The sequence below is a fragment of the Camarhynchus parvulus genome, chromosome 2 (assembly GCF_901933205.1).
Source record: "Camarhynchus parvulus chromosome 2, STF_HiC, whole genome shotgun sequence".
Classification (NCBI taxonomy): Eukaryota; Metazoa; Chordata; class Aves; order Passeriformes; family Thraupidae; genus Camarhynchus; species Camarhynchus parvulus.
Window position 1 is genome coordinate 13,910,187 of NC_044572.1, and position 20,892 is coordinate 13,931,078.

Sequence of the window (20,892 nt, forward strand, 5' to 3'; positions counted from 1 at the left end):
GGAAATTCTTCACTGTCAGAGTGATGAGGCACTGGAACATCCAGAGAAGTGGATGCCTCATCCCTGGAAGTGCTCAAGGCCAGGCTGGATGGGGCTCTGAGCAGCCTGATCTAGTGAAAGGTGTTCCTGCCCACGGCAGGGGATTTTAACTAGATGAACTTAAAGGACCATTTCAAGCAAAGCCATTCCATGATTTTTATGATTCTTTGGCAAAACTAACAGGGGGATTGTTAGTAACACAAAACCAAAAGCTTTCAAAGTTGCATTTTCTAAAGGAGACAGAACTCAAAGGATATGTCCTAAGTTTAAACTCCCACCAATGTATAGACTTTTGCCTTATTGGAAAACAGATATTTTAATTGCATTTTTAAAAAGCTAAGTCTTCAGTGAGCTTTCTGACGTAATTTCTGAACGGTCCTGAGCCATGCTGAGAAAAATATCCAGAATTGAATTTTGTTATTAAGATGCCTGTGTGAGTAAAATGATGTTTTGTGTGACAGGGAAGAGAGTGCTATACTTTTACCTTGCTTCTAAATTGAGTCTTATGTTCAGTGCTCCAGGGGTTTGAACTGTTCTGTACTTGGCTGAAGCCAGCGAAATCCTTGCATGCTGATACAGATCTGCAAATCAAGCAACAAGGGACCATTTCAGTTAAAAAAAAAAGAAATGAATAAGGATAAAAGAGCTATGAGACCTGTTTGAAAATTGCCTAATGACAAATTCAAGTTGCTAAATAAGAAATGCTTTTTGTATCTTTGAAAAAAAAAAATCCTCAGAAGAAAATCACGGTCTTTGAAAATGTGAGGTGAATAATAATATATTCAGGAGTGTTACAGGGAAAATGTGAAGTGATTAATACAGAGTTGTCTCCTTTCCTTTGTCTCAATATCAAGGGGAAACTGTGTGACTTATCTATAATACATCTCTGCAGAAGTCTTTTAGATCTCTAAGCTTATAGGTGGAGGCATGTACACTGGGTTTTCTGCAGGGAAAGTTTGTCCCAATTTCATGTTTCCGTTGTCATTTTTTTTGGCATTTTAAAATCATGCAAGACTTAATGACTTTTTTTTTCCTGGTGTCTGTATACAGAATGAACTAACTTGTCAGATTAAAGGGAAAAGTATTTAAAATTCTGTTGCTCTACATTAGTTACAAGCAGGTGAATTCAGTGTGGATCTATTTATAGGAGAACTAATGGATGTGCCTAACTTGACCTACTTTAGACTACTCAACAGAAAAAAACAAACACAATGTAGTTATAGCACTGCCATGTAATCTGTTTTTTTCCTACCTTAAGAACAAAATAATGTCTTTGTTGCTGTGGCCTTATAAATACATATGTATATTTAGAAGCTTCTATATGTATATAGAAGATATCTATGTCTAATCTATATCTATATAATCTATATAAATATATATATCTTATATATGTATTTATATTTGTATTTATATATATTTTTTTATTTATTTCCTGGATGCCATAGTAACAATCCATGTTAGGAGTATATTGTTGAGTTTTCTTAGTTCCATAAACATCAACTTCTCCATATCAAATGAATGTTTCTGGTCTTGAAATCCCAGAACTGTATTAACTGGTGTTGTGGAGTAGGAAGAACTCAAGTTCTAAAAGGAAATTGGACTTCCTTTAGTAAAAGTCATCCCTGTTGTGAAAAAATTCAAGTGAAGCACCTTTTACCAAAGCAGGGGCAGTTTCCCCTCTGTGTGCAGGTATCACATGAGTTAGCAAGGGGTCATCTATAGGAGCAGGGTATGTATCAGATGAAAGGGAAAATAAATTGGATATGAAGACGTCAACCAGAGTGTGTTTGTTACATGCCAAGTGCTACACTTATGTTGGTTCACCATGTGGGGATGTCTCTGTAATTGAGGTAATTCCTGCATTATGCAAGGTAGATGATAACCAGGCCTAGCCTTTGGGCTGAACTTTGCTGGGAATTTGATTATACATTGACCTATAATTGTAGCCTTGTTTCAAGTAAAGCTGATAACTATTTTCTTTAAAGATACTTCCCATGATTCTGACATCTAAGTAAGACTTTGAATCTATATTTAATATGAGCCCTGATATTTGTTTTACACTGGCAGATCTTGGTGGTCTGTATGTCAGTCTGTGAATCATATGAGAAGAGTATAAAATTTCAGAGATTTGAACATGGAAATATTTTGTAGATAAGCCTTATTTAAAAGAAACAAAGAGCAGACTTACACCTGTGAAACAGATATGTTTTGAATCCTGAGGAAAAGCAGAAAATGGAATAAAGACTGTAACTAGGCAGTTACACAAAATGAACCCATTTTTAAGGCAACAATCAGTTTGAGGTAATTTGTTATAGTTGTACATGGGTCTGTGAGAGAGTTACTTCTCTTTATAATATGATGGACACATCTGTAATTTACTATTGATCAGATCTTCAGAAAGCTATTTGGGTGCTTCACTTAATATTAAAAGTGTGACAATCCATGCTTTATATATTTCAAATATGTAGCATGTGAGAGGTTAGTGCTTTATTGTTGCATCAAATCTTTTGGTTGATTTTATCACTGTGTTTGGTTTTAAAGATTAATTTTAGTGGGCTCCCCAACAGGCAGCACTATAAGTGCTGGGAAGCTTTGTCTGGTCCTGCCAAATCTTTTCTGGCTATTCTTGTTAGCTGTGATTGGTTTTACTTACAAGCTGCTCTGTAAGTGAACTGTCTGACAAATTCATTATGTGATGAAATGCCTTGAGTTTTCTACTTCTTCACATACTTGGCATCTAATAAAATGTTTAAAAAATAGGTTATACTGTGCAGGTGTTACTAGGTGCTAAGAAAAGGAAGAGATGAAGCACATCTGGTATCTTTGAGCAAGAAGCGTTTTGTGGCTTAGCATCCTAAGCTGCTGCTGAGACATTTGAGATCCATTTTAATATTTCTGCTGTTCAAAGTGTCACATCCAAGAGTCTTATATTTGCTTTGCAAGCATTTAATATTATCCCCAACATGTTAATAAGGAAATGCACTTTTGAGTTATTCTTGCCACTATAATATAGAAAGTCAATGTAGGAAATTAGAAAGGACCCAATGTTGTCTTCATTTTGAGTTTCTCTTTAATATAATAACTATATCATCTAGGTATTTTTTAAAGTTCAATTTGGCAACCCTTTATCCATTTGCCAGTGAACAGAAACTTAAGGCACTATTTTGTTATCATTATATTGTGTTGTAATATGCTATGAATGTTGTAGTGGTGCACATTATATGTGGATTTGGAGCTGTTGCAGAATGAACACAAAAATAGTTTTGTGCTCCAGTAATACTTGAGTCTTCTCTAAAATGTCTTTTAAATATGATCTGGTGGGAACAGCTACGTATTTTTGTTATCCCCTTGATACTTGCCATCTGTAGAGGAACCTAGATGTATGGATTTGTTCTGGTAGCTATTGCTTTGCAGCACACCTCCTCCCTCTGCCTCCCACCCCAGACTGTCAGTGGTCCTGGAGAAGACATTGAAACAATCCAGAGTGGGATGACCTCAGTTTGGGGAAAACAAACCCTGTAGCTTTCAGGCAAAGAGCAGATACAGTCTGTGAAATACGATTACAATGCACATTGTGAAATGCTGGAGAATCAGTGGTGCTTTAGACATTATTGATGGGCTTTTTTCTGTCAGATCCCATTTGGTGCTGTTTTCCTTGTATGGGTTTGCCAAGGTGCATGTTTGCAATTTTTGGATAATAATTTTTCTCTTTTCATCAATATTATTTTCTCTACTGGTAGGCAGAGATTATTCAGATGCATGAATTAAGAAGCACATTCGATCAACAACAAAAAAGCCTTTTGACTTTTAATGCATTTCTTGCTGTTTGTTGGTAAGCTATCACTGTAGGGGCAGACCCAGGATTTTCTTGACTGTGAAGAAGCAGAAGCAGCAAAATGTCTCAAGTTAAATTCACTAGCAGGAAAGCCTTTTGCCTAACATACTCTAAAGCTCGTAAAAGGCTCTCATACTTTTCGGTGCTGTCTGCAATGCCTACTGTAAAAAGAATTAACTGCAGCATAATCTAGTAAAAATCTTTTTTCCTGGAAGCTCTGCCATGTGGCCAAGGAGTATTTGTGTTTTGCTCCAGCCACCAGCCTGGCTTGCTGTGTGATAGAGGTGTGTGCCACCAAATCATTACAGAACATGTGTGTCATTTCAGTGATGCATCACAGGTTGTTGAGCCCCGAAAGACCACTGACTTCAGTGAAGCTCTAAATTAATACACACTACAAAATAACTGGTATACCATAGGACTTGTTCAGCTGTTATTAGTATTGCCAGGCTTTTAATAGGTGTTTTAGAAAGTTATTATGACTGAAAAAATGCTAGTTTTTCAAAATTGAATGAATTGTCACATACGTTTGCGAAAGGAAGGTTGTATCAAATTATATTCACTGGCTCTCTGGTGTTCTGCTTTTTGGACAATAGGAAATCAAATTAATCTCTCTTTAAATCTGTAAAAACATTTCCTTTTAAGGCACTTCAAAACAGAAATAGTGCCATTGTAAAGCCAACCAGGCTTAAGGCTCAGCTTGATCAGTTTAATAAATGGGAAATAAGAGATGATTGCCTGTGATAGCAGGGAATGAATTTGATATTCATCAGAGACCTGAGAAATCCCTTCCATTCTGCACTCCTCTATGTCTATATGATATCTATTCACTGATTTGACTGAGCAAGGAAAATTTCATTTTAGTGTAGTGAGGCATATAAAAACTATGTGAATATTGTCATTTCCAATTGCAGGGTGACCATCCTGCAGAAGGACATGAGTAACATAGGGATTATTGAGATGTAAAGAGAATATTAACTTGTATATATGCGTGTGTGTGTATATATATATGTAAAAGATTAAATAATTTTTTGCATGCATTTTTTTGTGTTTCAGTGGATGATGATTTAATGTAAGGTTTCTCTCTCCCTGGGTTACTGATAATAGCAGTGCACCAAGTACAGGGCTGTTGTGAATTACACAAAGCTCTCACCTAATTATTTGTGCATATATCCGTATGTTCAAGAGGGAACATAGCCTATTTTTTGTATTCAGTATTTTTTGGGTTTTCCCCATGTTGTCTTTGTAACTGCTCTTCAGATTTGATTGAAAATTGCCATTCTCTGGAGATTTGGCCGGTTAATCAAAAAGTGAGAACATTAGCACAAAAGCCTGATGCTGGTGTATTTGTGCTAGTTAAGACACAGGAAAAGAGGTCTCTTAGGAGCTGTTTCCCATCAAGTGTGATCATACAGAGAGAGAGAACCTACTTTATGTTGCAAGAACCAAACAAACATTTATGAAGCACAGCTGCCAGGAGACTAATAGCGAGTATGTCTCTTCTTCCATAATCATTACAGAGAAGTGCAGGAGACTAAAAGGGGAAATTTGAAGGGAAGGGCATATTTTAATAGCAATAGCTTTATTTTATTTGTGTCTTAGCTGAGGAAAATAAAATATTGTGAGGCGCTTTCTATCATTATAGATAACCTGTCCTTCTCTACAGTAAAATCTAAAGCACCAGTTTGGTGTTGGATCCTTTCAGTTTGGGATTTTACAGGATTTACATTCACTGTGCTAAAATTTAAAAAAATTAAATGGTAGAAAATAAGCCAGTGTCTGATGCTCCCTGGGAAGGTCAATCTCACTGTGATGCTCACTGAGGCACTGCTGTCTCCAGCCAGGTCTCAGGCCCCACAGACACTACTGAGGGACTCAGCTGGCTGAATACCATACTCATATACGGTATTAATACAAGATACCTAAATTAAATTATTACAGCTTATCAGTATTGTATCAGCTCAATAATATCTGAAGTTTAAATTGGTCACATTCTTGAAGGAGGAATGTATTGAACAGAGATGAAGTGGGAACTTCACTTTGAAGATGAAGCTGTGGATTGCTTGAAGGCAGGAGCTGGTATTTTGGTAATGGACATTACAATTTCCAGTAAGGCAGGGAAAACGCGGCTGGTTTTGGGCTTTGGAAATTACACTAGGCAGATTTCATTCAGAAATTTTCTGAGAAAATGTAATTAAAATAACTGTTTGGGTTCATATATATTGGATAAGGTTCTGTTGGCAAGAATACTGCTGACATTCCTTAACTCTGCAGATTTTTAATCCTAAGTGGTGATAGACTGTCTTCAAAAATAAAAACCCAATTTGCAACTTTTCATATGTATTTCATTAACAATGTGCAGGTGAACTGTGAAATGGACCTTTTTATAGGTAGAACTTTTAGCACTAATAGTCCATTTTAAGCAGTTAAGATAATTTTTCAGTTTTTGAGTCATTAACTTTATTACAGAACTTAGAAAAATAATGATTTCTTTTTATTTTTCAAACAGTGGGAAATTTTACACTGAGAAATTCAAGATATGGAGAAGTACATTGGAAGAGATGCTTTAAATTTTCCTCTGTGCTATAAAGATAAAAAGCTCTTTTAATTACTCTTATTTCAGTTTCAGAAGAAAAACACATTCTCTCTTTCATAGCTGTACCTTAAAAACTGTATTTTTTGATATAGCAGATATCAGTCGTTTTATGTAGAGAAAATAAACCTTACACTTTTGGGAACTTGCTCAAATTAATTATTTCTGAGAAATATCTGCAGTAACGTCCAAGTGGGTTCACAGAAACTTTCTTGCTCTGTTAAATGTCCTTTTCCTTGTTTACCTCATCCAGGTCGAATTTGCCTTTCAGAAGAAATCTGCTTTCCAAATAAAGAAATAATTGCTTGATGCAAAGATTTTCACAGCTAGTTAGTTACTTTTTGTAGTAAATCAGAATTTTAAGTCAAATCCCTCTGCAGGTGTCCAATTTTTCTCTCTGTTCACTTCAGTGTAAATGAAAATCTGTGTTATTTTGAGAAGAAAAGAGCGTCTGATTACTGTAATATTAAAGATTTTTAAAAGGGTACATCATACATCTGTTGATCATGGCAGTAGTGCTTTCATTAGGATTATGATTGCTCCTCTAAGCACCTATTTATGGGCACATGCATGTTTCTGATACAGATCTGTCTGCTGTCCAGGAAAGCCAGACAGAGGCGTGTGGGAGCTGCTGTTCCTTAATTGCTTGGATAACTGACAGTCAGTGTGGTTCCAAAACTTGCTGTGTTTATGATTCTCAAAACAAAAGGCGCAAAATGTAGATGTGACGGTGCCAGATAGCATCTGTTATACATAGCTTTTGATTTGCAGTTTCTGATTTGTTATACCCCAAGACTGGAAGGTGCAGAGGAGGCAGCTGAGTTGGCTCTTTGCTCTGACCTGGCTGCACTCGAGGTCAGGCAGAGGGATGCTCCTCTCCTTGGCAGGAAAAGCCTCCAGACCACCAGGGGGGACAGGAAGAAAGGAAACAGGATGTCCAACAAATGGAGAGGCCTAGGTCTGGTGGGAACAAGAGCAAAGATACTCTCAGGTTTGGGAAGGGTGGGAAGAAGGGTTTGTACAAGGATTTAGCTCAAGTGTTGCACAAGGGGCTGTGTCCCAGGAGGGCACTGGAGGCAGGTCTGTCAAGAGCAAGCCCAAAGGACTTCTGCAAACACTGAGTGGGGCAAGGGGAGTTCTGCTAACAAAATTAAAGTTGTCAAGAGAAAAGCTTTTGGGGCTTAAGGGTGATGAAGTGTAGGACCCAAGTGTTACTAAATGAATGATGCTTACATTGCACATATATAGATGACTGCTAAAATGACACAGCATAAAGCCAGACATTGATTTTTTTGGCAGAGGCATATCTGCAAATAGATAGGATGTTATTTCAATCTCTTCTTCTGTGTGTGTGTGTGTATATATATATATATATGTATGTATGTATATATATACTTCTTGCATGTTTGCTTGGAAAAGCCACAATGAAAATTTGCCAAAAACCATATTATTAACAAAGTCATGTTCATTTGTGATGACCTTTTGTCATAAGTGAGATTCAAACTTGGGCTTCATCAGCAACTCTGATGAAAAGAGCTCTCTTTAGGCTAGTAACAACTTCATTGCAATAAAAATACATAGTTTTCTACAACCAGCAATGTCCCTAACTTCAAACCAGGAAACCCATGGCGACAGTGATTTGCAAGATGCTGTATGACACAAGGTGTGGAATACCTCTTTTCAGTATGAAACAACACCAAGTGTTCCGATTTTCCTTTATAAACCTTTTTGCATGTGACTTTAGAATTGGCATGGAGATTTGAATATTTATTTAATTTTAAAATTAATGCAGTGATGCATATAAAACTTCAACTGAAATCAGTAAATATACATTTCTAGGCAGGTTCAAGGTGCTGGTTAACCTTTGAAATGCATTACTTACCTTGTGCTTAACAGAGGGATATGGCAAGGAGGTGCATATTAATGCCTCTTGAGACACAGGATCATCAATCTTCCAAGCAGCTTGGCCTCACAAAGTGTGTTGCTTTCCAGGGTGCAGAAGGCATGTCCATAGCCCATGGAAGCCTGGTGCATCCAGCCTCCTGCTTTTGCAGATTCCCTGTGGAAATCTCAATTAGACATTACCAACTGTCTTTGCCTGCTTCTAACATTTCTTCAATACTTTAATGAGTTGTCTGACTCTGTGTGCTAAACTCATAGCCTATCATGTATTATTTCACTGACCTGATTGATCTGTCTCTGTCTGTGCTTGAAACCTACTGTTCGCACTCTGTAATATTTTCTTTTTGATTACATGGATATTTAAAAGTATAAGCTTCCAATAATTAACACACACATAAGAATGGGTTTAGAGCTTCTTACTGGAAGTCCTTGAATTACCCTGATCTAAATTTGAAAGTACAGCATTCACAACTTTGACATTAAAGTTATACATTTGGTGAATAACATATGTACTTTTTGGAAAGTGAAATTAAAAATAAAATAAATTGGTTAGCATTAAACCCTCACGTAGCTCTTTGATGTCAGCCTTCTTTGGCAAGCTATTAATAAAGGCCGTGATAAAATGTTTAAAAAGCTCTTGATACTTCATGGAATTACAGAAGCTGCATTTTCTTATACTATTTTGAAGACTTTGCAAATGAGCCTCAGTGATCTGCCTTGTGTGATCAGTCAAGCCCCCTGCCCTGGGAGAGCCTGGGAGGAGTTTCCCCAAACACTGCTGACCATCAGCTGATTTTGTGCTTTGCTTGTCAACCTAAAAAAATGCTGACTGTGATAGCTTCTGTTGCATGGCTTTTATAACTGTAGTAGAATTATGATATAACACTGGCCAAACTATAAATATAATTGCAAAAATGTTGAAAGTGACAAAAACCAATTCAGAACAGTTTCAGACAGTTGTGGAAGCATTTCCACTGCACATGTGGTAACCCCAATAATCATTATGAAAATGAGTTAATAAAATTAAATGTAGGTTTAAATAGTTGTTTTTTGGTTTTTTTTTTTTTTTTTAATATCTAGGATGAAGATCGAACAGAGGAGGACAACAGCAGAGTTGAGCCTGTTGGACATGCAGACACTGGTTTGGAGAATGCTACCAATTTTTCCCTGGAGTAAGTTACTGGCAGAACATATTGTTTTAACAAGTCTTAAGATTAAACGCAGACTAGTGAAGTGCTCAGAATAATGTGAGTGATACTACTCTTAAGAAAGTGGGGCAATCTTTTTTAGGTCATGTGTCATTTTGGTTTAAAAAAATGGATCTTTTAAAAACAGATTTTAAACAGTTTAAAAAGCTCGTATTAAAGATGAGCATTGGAAACTTGACATTTATAAGTGCTGATGCTACAGAAGATTTTCTGCCTCAAAGAATATGCTTATTTGATGGAAATTTGAAAACTTGACAAAAGGAATAGGGTCAGTGCTAGTACAAATAGATCAACAGGCAAGAATTTCAAAGGGGAAAATCTTAATTCCAATCACTAGTTCACAGTGTCTAGGAAGACGTGTCACAGTCGCAAGTTGTGTGGTCAAAAACCTCATACTTTTGAATGGATCGAAACTGGTGTTTTGTTAGCTCCACCTAATTTAAAAATACAATCACTGAATGATATTTTATGTAGTCAAAAGATACTGCAAACTTGACCTTTTGCATTTCATTGGAAAGAACTGATCCATACCTTGTTATGGAGTTAATGAGAAAATATCCCTTCTAGCCTTAAATTAAATCTTTTAAATTTATTAACTTAAATTTTAAATAAAATTAAATCTTCTGCTCCTGTTATTTTTGAATTAAATTATGAATTAGGGACAGAGGTTTTAAATGTTAGATAAAGATCATGGTGACATCTATTAGGCTGTAGAATGTGCATTTTACTCGGTTCCATTTACAAAATCTGTTACATTGTAGATTCCAAATGCTGTTTCCTAAATAGAATTTGCAGAACTTCTGTCAAATGTAATGCTTCCTGGTGTTGCTTTTAGGTAACTTATTGACTTCTCATCATATGCTACTTCATTTATGTTTTGTTTTGATCTCATACTCTTTGCATGTTTGTTTGAAGCAGTTGGCCCAAACTTCTGAGAAAATCAGGAAGCCAGATTGAAAGAATCTCTCTTAGGAAACTATAATTTCCTCTTTTTTCCGTTTTACAAAATTTAACATTTGAATTTGAGATAGAATTTTAATTTTTTAAAAAGAAAAAGTGTAAGAAAAATAAGTGCAGCGATGTTAAATGTGTATTTTGAACAAATGAAAAATGACTGACTCAACCACTAGAACAAGCTAAATGGTGTATGCTGGATATGGAAAATAAGTGGATTTTTTTTTTAATTTAAGCCATTTCCATTTAGGCAGTTCCAGGTGCATCACACAGATTCTCACTTGTTCTCTTTCCTAGCCCTTAATTTTCTTCTAAGCTAATAGCAAAGTCAGGACAAAGTTGATCATACAGAATCACAGGCCTACCAATAGCAGTGTCTTTTAGAGTTCCCTTTGAGGTCAGAGGAGTTGCTTGAATCCTGTGAGCTGCTTTGCCCACTAATTAATGACAACTTATCCTTAACATACAGTGAGAAGGAAATGAAGTCAGCCTATACAGAAACTGCACATGGAACAGTATGAAATGCTGTATTGATCTCAGTCTTAAAACATTGATCCATGTCTGAAGAAGAACATGTTTTTGGCTGAAGTCTCTCAGCTCTCCTGTTGTTGCACTACTTTCTTGAGCTAACAGTGACAATAAGGATAGAGACCTTCCATTCATGTTGTTTAAACATCAAGGTAAAAATTCAGGCACCAATTGAGGCATACAGCAAATGTAAAAGCTACCTTAAAATACATTTAGAAAATTTAGTGTAGGACAAAAGTAAAACAAGCTGTAACCCAGGACTTGTGTTGACTTCCCAACCATATGTGGTCTGGTTATTCTCAAATTACAGATTAAGAACTGCAAGCTTTCACGATGGCCACCATATGATCAAGAGCTTATTGAAGGAACTAGAAAATGTTTTACTGCTATCACAGGGAATTTGTCTTGCCCTTTGCTCCATTTTGAGATTAAGTTTTATTTGTATGCCTATGAGGAGCAAGCTTTTCAATGATCTGTTTGTATATATATCTTGTGCCAGGAAATAAGGAAAAAGTATGTAATGCTAGAGAGAAGCATAAGCTGCAAATTTAGATTGTGGCTTCTGTTCAGATCTCTCACTTCCAGTTTTACTGAGAGGTTTGGCTTTTGTATATTATTTTCTCATTTATGCATTTATAGCTCTTTATGGTTCATGGGCTATATTCCACCTTTCCAGATGTGGGCATGTTTCAAACACATTAATAAATCTATTTCTACAATTTTTACATGTCTCTTTCTGAACCTGTATTTTCTTCTGCTGCTTTTTTCCTCAGTACAGCAAAATATATAATTGAAAACTAGATGCATGGTTGCTTCAGGGGACGTCTGGTTGGTTTTGAATGTTACAGTTAAAACTTTAGAAACTTTTCCTTAGTAAGGAGATGCAGGAATCTTCCAGTAAAAGAAATGGAATTAAAGTAATACCGATTAATGTGTTTTTAAACTGGAAGGATTTAGCCAATTAAAAATTTAATAATTCTCATTTGATTATGAGGTAGTTATGGGAAAGCTAATGTAAAAAAATTAGCATTGTCTCTAGGATAAAAAAGTAAAGCATGCTAGCTCTATGATGAGCTTTTAGGTTTCTGAGGAAAAATTGTGCGTGGCAGTTAAGGTATTTCTACTCAATGGTCAGTTTAACTTTAGAATAAGAAAAAAATAAAGCAATATGCATGCAGTGATGATGACGAGACCTATTTTTATGTATTCAGCTAAATTTAAAAAAATATTATACTTTTCTTGGTTCTATTAATTGAAGTATTTTGATGATTGATCTCCTTTCATGCCATCAGATTAATCTTCAGGTACGTAGTGTTCAGCAATGCTTTCATCACCATGACTTGGTTTCTGGAATGGTTTTGTTTTTCTGTGTATGTTTGTGTGGGATTTTTGGTTCCATGTTCACATTCCTCATTGGTCATTGTCTCACAGTGATATGGTAAAGCTCGTCGAGGTCTCCAATGACGGCGGGCCTTTGGGAATCCATGTAGTGCCTTTCAGTGCCCGAGGCGGAAGGTAACGTATCGTGTAGGATTTTCTTTGCATTGTAATTTGCTGTGCTTTATCTTGGTTGTGGTAATTTCTGTGTTGTGTGCCTTTGCCCTCTGTAGAATATTGTCTGTTTTTCAAGAGGCAGTCTCACTCATTAGGAAAGGAAGAAATGCAAGTTTACTGACTCTGTGCTTGGAATGGACTCCATAGTTCAAAGGCTCTGTAATCTCGGGGTAAATTGAAGGACAAAGACATTTCCTTTTGGACTCCTAAAATGTATAAACTCCTGCCCTAATTCAGGTGGATAGTTGTGCAACATTTCCCTGTGTACTGTTTAAACCACAAGTTTTCAAATAACAGCAGGAGTCTAAACCAGAGGCATCCTACACTTTTACTTGTTAAGAGCAGGAGAGAAAACAATTGCCACACTTCCAAAATTTCATGTTGCCCCATCTGTTGGGGTTAAAATGAAGTAGCAAAACCAGTTGAAACATTCTGGTTTGGGGAAAAGTGAACCTGTTTTACAGGCTGAAACTCCTGAAGCTTGATTGCTTACCCACCAAAAAAAAAGGGGTAAAGAAAGAAGTTTGCATTAAAAATACAATGTGGGGGATGTTATTAATAAACAGAATACATAATCTCTAATGCTTAATTTGCTAATGCAGAGTTTTAGTGTTTAGGGTCATGAAAATAATCTCAGGCAAAAAAGCTAAGCTTTTGTATTAATTACTGATGGATTTGGAAATTTAAGTACCTTGAGAAATGATAATTTTTCAGCAATATATGCAAATTTTATACTGTGATTGCATATTCTAAGTACGCTCTGTACTTTCTCTCTTAAAGGAAAAGGGGAACAAATATATGTATCTTAAAAGTGATCTTTGCACATGAAAAGGGGTGTTAAATTCTTGTGTCTGTTGTCCCAGTAGCAATTTCAGTTTTATAATTAAAAACTAACAAATTAACAAAACTAATTTGCTATACAAGCGTATCTCTCAAATATTAATGTGCTATTTTCAGAAATACTAAAGTGTTTTAGGTATTTTTCCTTCTATACCAAATATCTTCATGGGATTTTAAACACAGTATAAGAGCTTTATTTGCACTTGTTACTTAAACCCAATGCTTTCATAGCCTGAACAGTATGAACTGTTCATACACTGACATGCATTATGAGAAAATGTAATTTGTCTTACTTTAAAGCTACTTTTTCTAGGGCCTACAAGTATTAAGAGCAAACTTGTGTTAAGTGGTGAATTCTTCTCTTCATAATCTGAAATTCAGTAAATTCAGAATGGGGATGAAAAGGCCATGAGTGAACAGTACTTCAACCACAACTCAGAAGTAAATCCCATCGAGTTAGGAATGGTTGAAATGTTCGCACAGTTATCTGGGATTTCAGCAGTGTGAAGGCCAAGGAAAAGACTGGTTTAAGAATGTCAGCTGCCTACTAAGTACTTGTTTAGTAATGCTGATGTTAAAATATGTATTTTGACATTTTGAATAAGAATTTTAACTTGAGTAAAATTTGCTTCCAGCCTGTGAATGTGGTTGTCAAGTCTGAGGCAAAGCTTAAACTGTTCATACATAATGAGACCATGTTAAGGAAAAAAGCCATAAACACAGAAATAAAATATGTAATTTTTTAAAAAAAGAAATTTAACTATGTCATGCAAAATTATTTTATGAAGTTTTACTGCAGGAAAGCCAATTTTAAATATAGATGTTTTAAATCAGAACATACTGGAAAAGCAAATTCTATTACAAGGGAAATAATTTTTATATTAAAATTTATCCTCTTTTTCTTCGTACTACTAGAACTCATTTCGTTGAAAAATGGACCATATGTGTAATTGCTGAGGTTTTTTTGACCCTCTACAAAATAATCTGCTGAAGAGGGGAGACACTTGGTCCCATGTCTTGAAAGTGTAGAGGAGCAGAGTTGGGGAGGAGCTAGAATACTTCTAAATGTCTTCTGCCATGCCCTGTTCTAATGAAGGAAGAGCAGAGTTCATTGCTTGGGATTGATTCTAATGTGTTGTGCTGCTGCTTTGCTGTCTGCATACCCACGTGTCTGCATGCTTGCAGGTAGGTTAAACACATTTTTCTCCAGCTGCCTCCAGCGTGGACAGGGGAAGGAGCACACTCAGGTTCAGGTTTGAAGCAATTGGTGGGGATTTGGTTAATTTTTTTCCCCTCCTGGTTAAGACACACTTTTTCTCCTTTTGCTCTATTCAGAGGGAGAGCAGATGCATGACAGGGATCTTCTGCTTCCTACTTATTTCTCACTGTAGCACATGGCTGCTCTTTGTTCCTCCCCTGGCTGCAAAAAATAATTCTCCCTGCTACAATCAACCTACAACTCCCTGCTTATAATAACTTGATTGGGGATGTGCTTAGTACAAACCTAATTATAGAAAATCAAACACAGGACTGAGTAAAGACTCGGAGGGATATCCAAAAAGACAAGATCTCATTTGTTATATAGATTAGTCCACTGTCCCATTGTTGGTTTATATTTGCTTGCTGTTCAATCCCAGTTATGCTGTGTTTTCAGTTACTTTTCTTGTAGTTCCTTTCTCTTGCTTTTGAAATTGTTACTCAATAGGCAATGGCTATTAAAGCAATAGCTTGAAAAAGTAATATGCAATTCACCTTTTTTTCCCTATGCAATAAGCAGGAACCTTCTCCCACCAAAAAATTTATCCCAGAAAAATCTCTCCTTAAGGAAACACTCCAAAACTGTAACAATTATATGCCAAAACTCTGTTCTTTACTTCTGTTGAGAAAATATTTGACTTTTTCATGGTCTTTTGGGGGTTTGGAATAAGAATCTTTTGAGTACTGGCTTTTGATCTTGAACAAAATCTGTAAAGGTCTCTGCCTCATCTCTGTAGATGCTACAAATTATTTCTGTTTCCAGTAAAACTGAGACTTTTTAAAATTAAAAACCCCTGTGTTTCTCTGGGAAAAGTACTATTGATTTGTAAAGATATGGTGAAACTTTATTCTATGGAGGTTTCCTTGTTATCCTTCTGGTTTTGCCTCTAGAAATGTATCTGTCTTTTATTGGCCTATTTGATCATATGATTTTGTTAGCATATTTTATTCATCTTATCAAAAGGGAGGAGGGTATACATATTCATCACCTTATGGTTATGCATTTTTTAAGGATAAAAGTTTTGTTTGCAAACCTGCTGGCACATTTTTGCAACTGCATAGATGCAGTGCTGAGCAGAAAAGGAGGCATGAAAATGAAAGTAGAATGAAGGAAGAAGAGAAGGCAAGTAGGAAAGTGTTCAGATAAGAGTAGAAAAAAGAGGGAATGAATGAGATAAAAATATGAAAGGAAAGAAAATTCTTACTCTGTGCAGAATTACCATACCACCAATCCTTCCTTCTTATTAGGTGCTCAGAGACAGGAGCAAACAGTCCCTTAAGAATCTCATTTGAGCAGCCTAGATGATGTGGGATGTTCTGTTGATGTTTAAGTGAGGATGCACCAAGTTCTCGGAAAGCTCAACAGTAATTACAGCCTAATTTGCCATTATATGGCCTCTTCTGCTTTTGAAATCTCAAGCTCTATAGCCTAGCTGCTCTTCTGAAATCCTGCCATGTCTGTCTTTGGAAAGAGATTCAATTGACACAAGGAATATATGAGAGAACATCAGAAATCTCTGTGAATAATGATATGGAAATCAGAGTCCCATAGTCCCAAGTCTACTCTGAAGTCTACTTAGTAAAGCAGAACTGAAAAGGATTTGGATATTCATCTGAAAACTCCACAACGAACATCCACTTATAAGTATCAGATGTGTTACTTTGATACAGACAGGTATGCACAGCTCTGCAGCTTTTCTTCTGTTGAAGTATGCCACAAGATCCATGATGAACTGTACATCTAAAACCTACAGCTAAAAATGTTTTTTGTTATATATCTTAAATGTCTTAAAATATTAGGAAATCTCAAAAGAAAGGAAAACAAAAGAGAATTTTTGTCAGTTTAAATGACAAATTTATCAGTTTTTTTTAAAAAGAAAGAAAAGCCTCAAATGGAGGTGGGCATTTAAACATACACAAACCTTAACTACCCTTACTAGAAATCTAGAAATTTGAAATTTTTTTAGACTCTTTCTATTCTTTTTTTTAATTGGAAATATCCTTCATTTTCTAGAGTTTATAAATTCACCTTGTGTGGCACTGTAAAAATTTTAGTCTTGTACTCAAGGTACAAAGAAAACTGAAGTAATATCTAATGGCCATTGTCTATAGTTAGAGTCCATAATATTGCCTTCAAGGTGCCTCTCTAGTGATCATATTCCTTTTGATCAAGTAGGAGATCTGTGCTGTCTGCCTCTCCATTTATTCTTCTGCATTTTCAGCCTTTTAAGTCTCAAAGGTAGCCATGACTTTCAAAAACATATGTATGGGGAAAAAATTCTCTGTGGAGTGAATGTACCATTCCCTCACTCTTGTATCTCAATTCAAACTGTCTGATCTCAGCCTTTAAGAAGTTTTATAAGCATAATTTGAAGTATTAGTCAAGCTAAAAATCTGAGGAGTGGTTACCAAAGATTGGGAATTGGTTCTGGACTTCAAGCATGAAATTTAAATGCCTCCATAGCAGTGCTGCGATGTCAATATTGGGTAAAGGAGTTTATGTGCAATTTAGCATTGAGTAGCCACAATAATTTAACTTGAACAAACAAGCCAATTTGCCTACTCTGACCTCTGAATCTATGAATTTTACACTGTGTTTATGTTCTTGTAGAACTTTTCAGAGATCTTTGTAAGCATGAAACCGCTGCACATCAACTTTTCAATCAATCCTTATTTTTGTACCTTAATCTAGTTTTTTGCCTTTTCATGTTAGCGACTTTACGCAAACATTTAAATTGGCTATTTTCTATTCTGTCTGATTTGATTACACTACATTTAGCTTGCAGGTAAATAGATAAATAAACTTCAGTGTGTACATACAATGGGCCATGATGGCCAAATCATATTCTAGATGCTCAGTGTCAGTTTTTATTTTTACTTCCACTGTCAGTTTTTATTAAGGTAAATTATCATCATTTCCATACATCTGGATGGCACATGGAGAGTTTGCATTTCACCAACTACCCCAACTAAGTCAGGCAATTTAGATGTCAATAAAAAAATCACTGCTTATTTCTAGTTTTATCGTTGGTTGTAATTTATACTGAGAACTGAAATGTTAACACATGTAGCTGAGTTTATTTTAATAGTATAATTAGAGTAATGAACCTCATGGAAATACAGTGGTGCAAATGCTAATATAATCTCAGCTGCTTACATTCCCAATTAGGTATTTAAAATAAATACAAAGATTGAGCTCTGTGCTTTGGCAGTTTCCCTTCTGTTTCTGTGTCAGCTAATGTTAGTCTAAAACAGCACAGGTACAAAATTTTTATTTATTATTTTTTCAACAGGATTGTCGACTTGCAGAATGTTTTGCAAAGGTTCACGTGATATTTAATCTCATTCTTGAAAAGGCTGGAATTGAAAAGTTTTGTAATGGAAGAATTTGTATTAGAAACTGTGTTGATTTACTTTAACTGGACAAAATTAATCAAATTCAAATATACCCATACATTTGTACGCTACATGGTTGTGTTTAAAAAAATTGTATATACTGACTTTGGTACTTTATACCAGATGAGTTTAGATGCTTTCAAAATTTATGTCTTCCTAATGTGGGAAACACAATATTGAAGCTGTAGTATAACTCCACTTCGCAGGATTAATGATGGTGGCATATGGCAGGGAAAAAAATCCAATTTGTTTTTAGGTTTCTGCATATTTGCAATATCAGGTCTACTCTATTTATCTCCAGTACCTGCAACAACAAACATGAATTCCCAGAAAGTCTTTTTTAGAGTAACATTCTTGCATTTAACTGTAATATGCTAAAGAAATACTGTAGGAAGTTGGAAGGCTTTTGTTAATTTTTGAAGAACATACATTTTCCATAGTTCTAGTTTTCTCTGCCATGCAAACCCTCATTTAGGAAATTGTTTCTGGAATTGTGTCTAAAGGGATCTTTTGTGCCATGTGTTTATGTAAAAAATTAAATGAATGAAAAGGCACTGTGAGAGGCCTGGTTTTAGGTTTGACTCAATCTGTTCATCCAGCCTTGAATTTGCTCTCAGTGACTTTAGCTTTATATGCCTGGTTAACCTAGCTCTAACATTTGTTAAAAAGTAAAATCCTCACGAGCACCGTATGCCATGTTAGAGATGAGCAGTCTTTCATTAGCAGAACTTGTAGTCTTTGTTTAATGAGATTGTTTACAATTTTGACTGGTAGTTTATTTATCTGTTAGATTATTCTACTATTGGTTAGGATTAGTAATATTTTTACAGATTTGAAAGCCTAAGTGGAATAAATGTAAGTGTCAAACCATGCATGAAGGTGCATCTTGCATTAATAATTTGATATAAATTCAGAATGTGAGACAGTAGAAAGCAACATTTAAAAGAAAATGCTATGTCAAAACTATTGATAGAGCAATTATTTTGTGATCATAAGTACATGGAGACATTGGGATGAAATAGCCACATTATTTTGTGTCGTGTGTTGTCATTATATTAACTTAGATTCTTGTACTTTGTGTAGATACTGTTTTGATATTTTGGTATTTTTTATAGTTAACCATATAAACCAAACACCTGTTGTTGTTTCTTTGTATGCTGTTGGGCCAGCATTGCATGCACATGCAAAAATTGTCTTTGGGCCTTGCAGAGGAGTACACCTGCATCAAAGAGCTGTTGGGCATCAAGTGAAAGAAAAGGAAGAGTAGATACAGCTCCTTTCTTTCCTGCTCAAGTATTTTGTTGATTTTCTCTTAAATGTAGCATTCCCTGTTTTATAATTTCCTTTGCCTATCTCTTCCCCATTTACAGTTATGTAGCTTCACTTTGTGGCTCAAAGACAATCTCCCTAAAAGAAATTCATCAGCTCACAAAGTGAAGAAGTCACAAACTTGTTTTCTAACACATCAGTTTTCTATGTGTCAAAACTATAATTCTGATAAAAATAGCATAGTGAAGCCATACAAGTAGTTTTCTGTTTTACTCTTAATATAACTGTTAATTTGATTCTTCATGGAACTATCAAACAACCCATAATTTCTTCATAATTATTTAACAGTTTTAAAAATCTGAGACTGCCTTCAACACTTTTTTTTAATGAACAGAAGGAAAAAAGGGATTGAATCAATATTTTAAAGTTTGTTTTGTTTTACGTTCTGTGACTACCTAATGTATATAATGAAGAATTGTAGTACGACGTGGTCATTAGGTTAGTGTGCCACTGTTGTGGACTTGTAGAATTTTTTGTCATGCAAATGTCTGACTCAAGCTTCATTTGATGATTTGTGTTGTCAGAATTTGTGTTATTTTTCTCCTCATGGTCTGTTTACATTTATAGATCCTTTCAACATAATATCTTAATGTCTCTAGGTGGTTCCAAAATGGAGATACTACTAGGATCATTTCTCCTACTCTTTCATCTACTTTGTGGGAGAGAATGTATGACTGTTCGGTAAAAAAGTGTATTATTTGCTTATGCTGGTGATAAATTGGTAAATGAAGAATCTAAAGTGGAAGAAATAAGTTAATTTTGCTTTTTTTGACCTGTTTGATGAAGTGCTCAAGTGTTTACATAACTTTTGAGCACCTGAGGAGTCCTTTTAAGCACCACTGACTGCTCATGTACTCTGAGGTATTACGTGTGAATGGAAGTGCTGTGATCAGTGAAAGGTTTTTGCTTAAAAGTCATCTGTGCTCTTCCAATTCCTGCTGATTTGGACCAAGTATTTTTCTCGCCATGCCTTGAAATGAATTCTGAAAAAAGTAATGCTGTTGACTTGGCTGATGTGAGTTTGACCCACTGATCCCACATCCTATGGGATTTCACTGTGAAGCTGATCTTCTTTAAAAAAAAAATCAAATGCAGTGTTGAGGCAAGAATAATCCTGGAGATTGAGTTCTCCTTCAGGTTGAGTTCAGGTATAGAAACATGACTGACTTTGCATACTATCCTGCCAGTACCTCAGAAATCCTTTCTTCAAGATCCTTTTTCATAATTTCAGGTTGAATATTTTTCTACCTTTTCTCTTTACATATGTCCTTAAGATGATGCTGTGGGTAAGCATGAAACAGAGGGGGCTAACTCATTGGACAGAGGCTATCAAATGGAAATTTTTATCAGTCAGTTAATTTAAGATAAGATTCTGAATTTAGAAAGAGCATTTAAATTTTTAATTTCATCTTTTTTGTTTTATTAAAAATGTTAAGAATTAAAAATAAAATTGTTTG

General features: G+C 35.5%; 1 protein-coding gene across 11 annotated transcripts in view; it reads left to right on the top strand.

Moving 5' to 3' along the window:
• The window catches only part of PARD3 (par-3 family cell polarity regulator), a 444,905-nt gene that overhangs the window by 216,431 nt on the left and 207,582 nt on the right, over positions 1-20,892 (top strand). For all 11 annotated transcript variants that reach the window (XM_030943492.1, XM_030943497.1, XM_030943503.1 and 8 more), the window contains 2 exons: positions 9,450-9,541; positions 12,491-12,574. In XM_030943492.1, the coding sequence (XP_030799352.1) occupies positions 9,450-9,541; positions 12,491-12,574 (176 nt within the window). The remainder of the gene's footprint in view (positions 1-9,449; positions 9,542-12,490; positions 12,575-20,892) is intronic.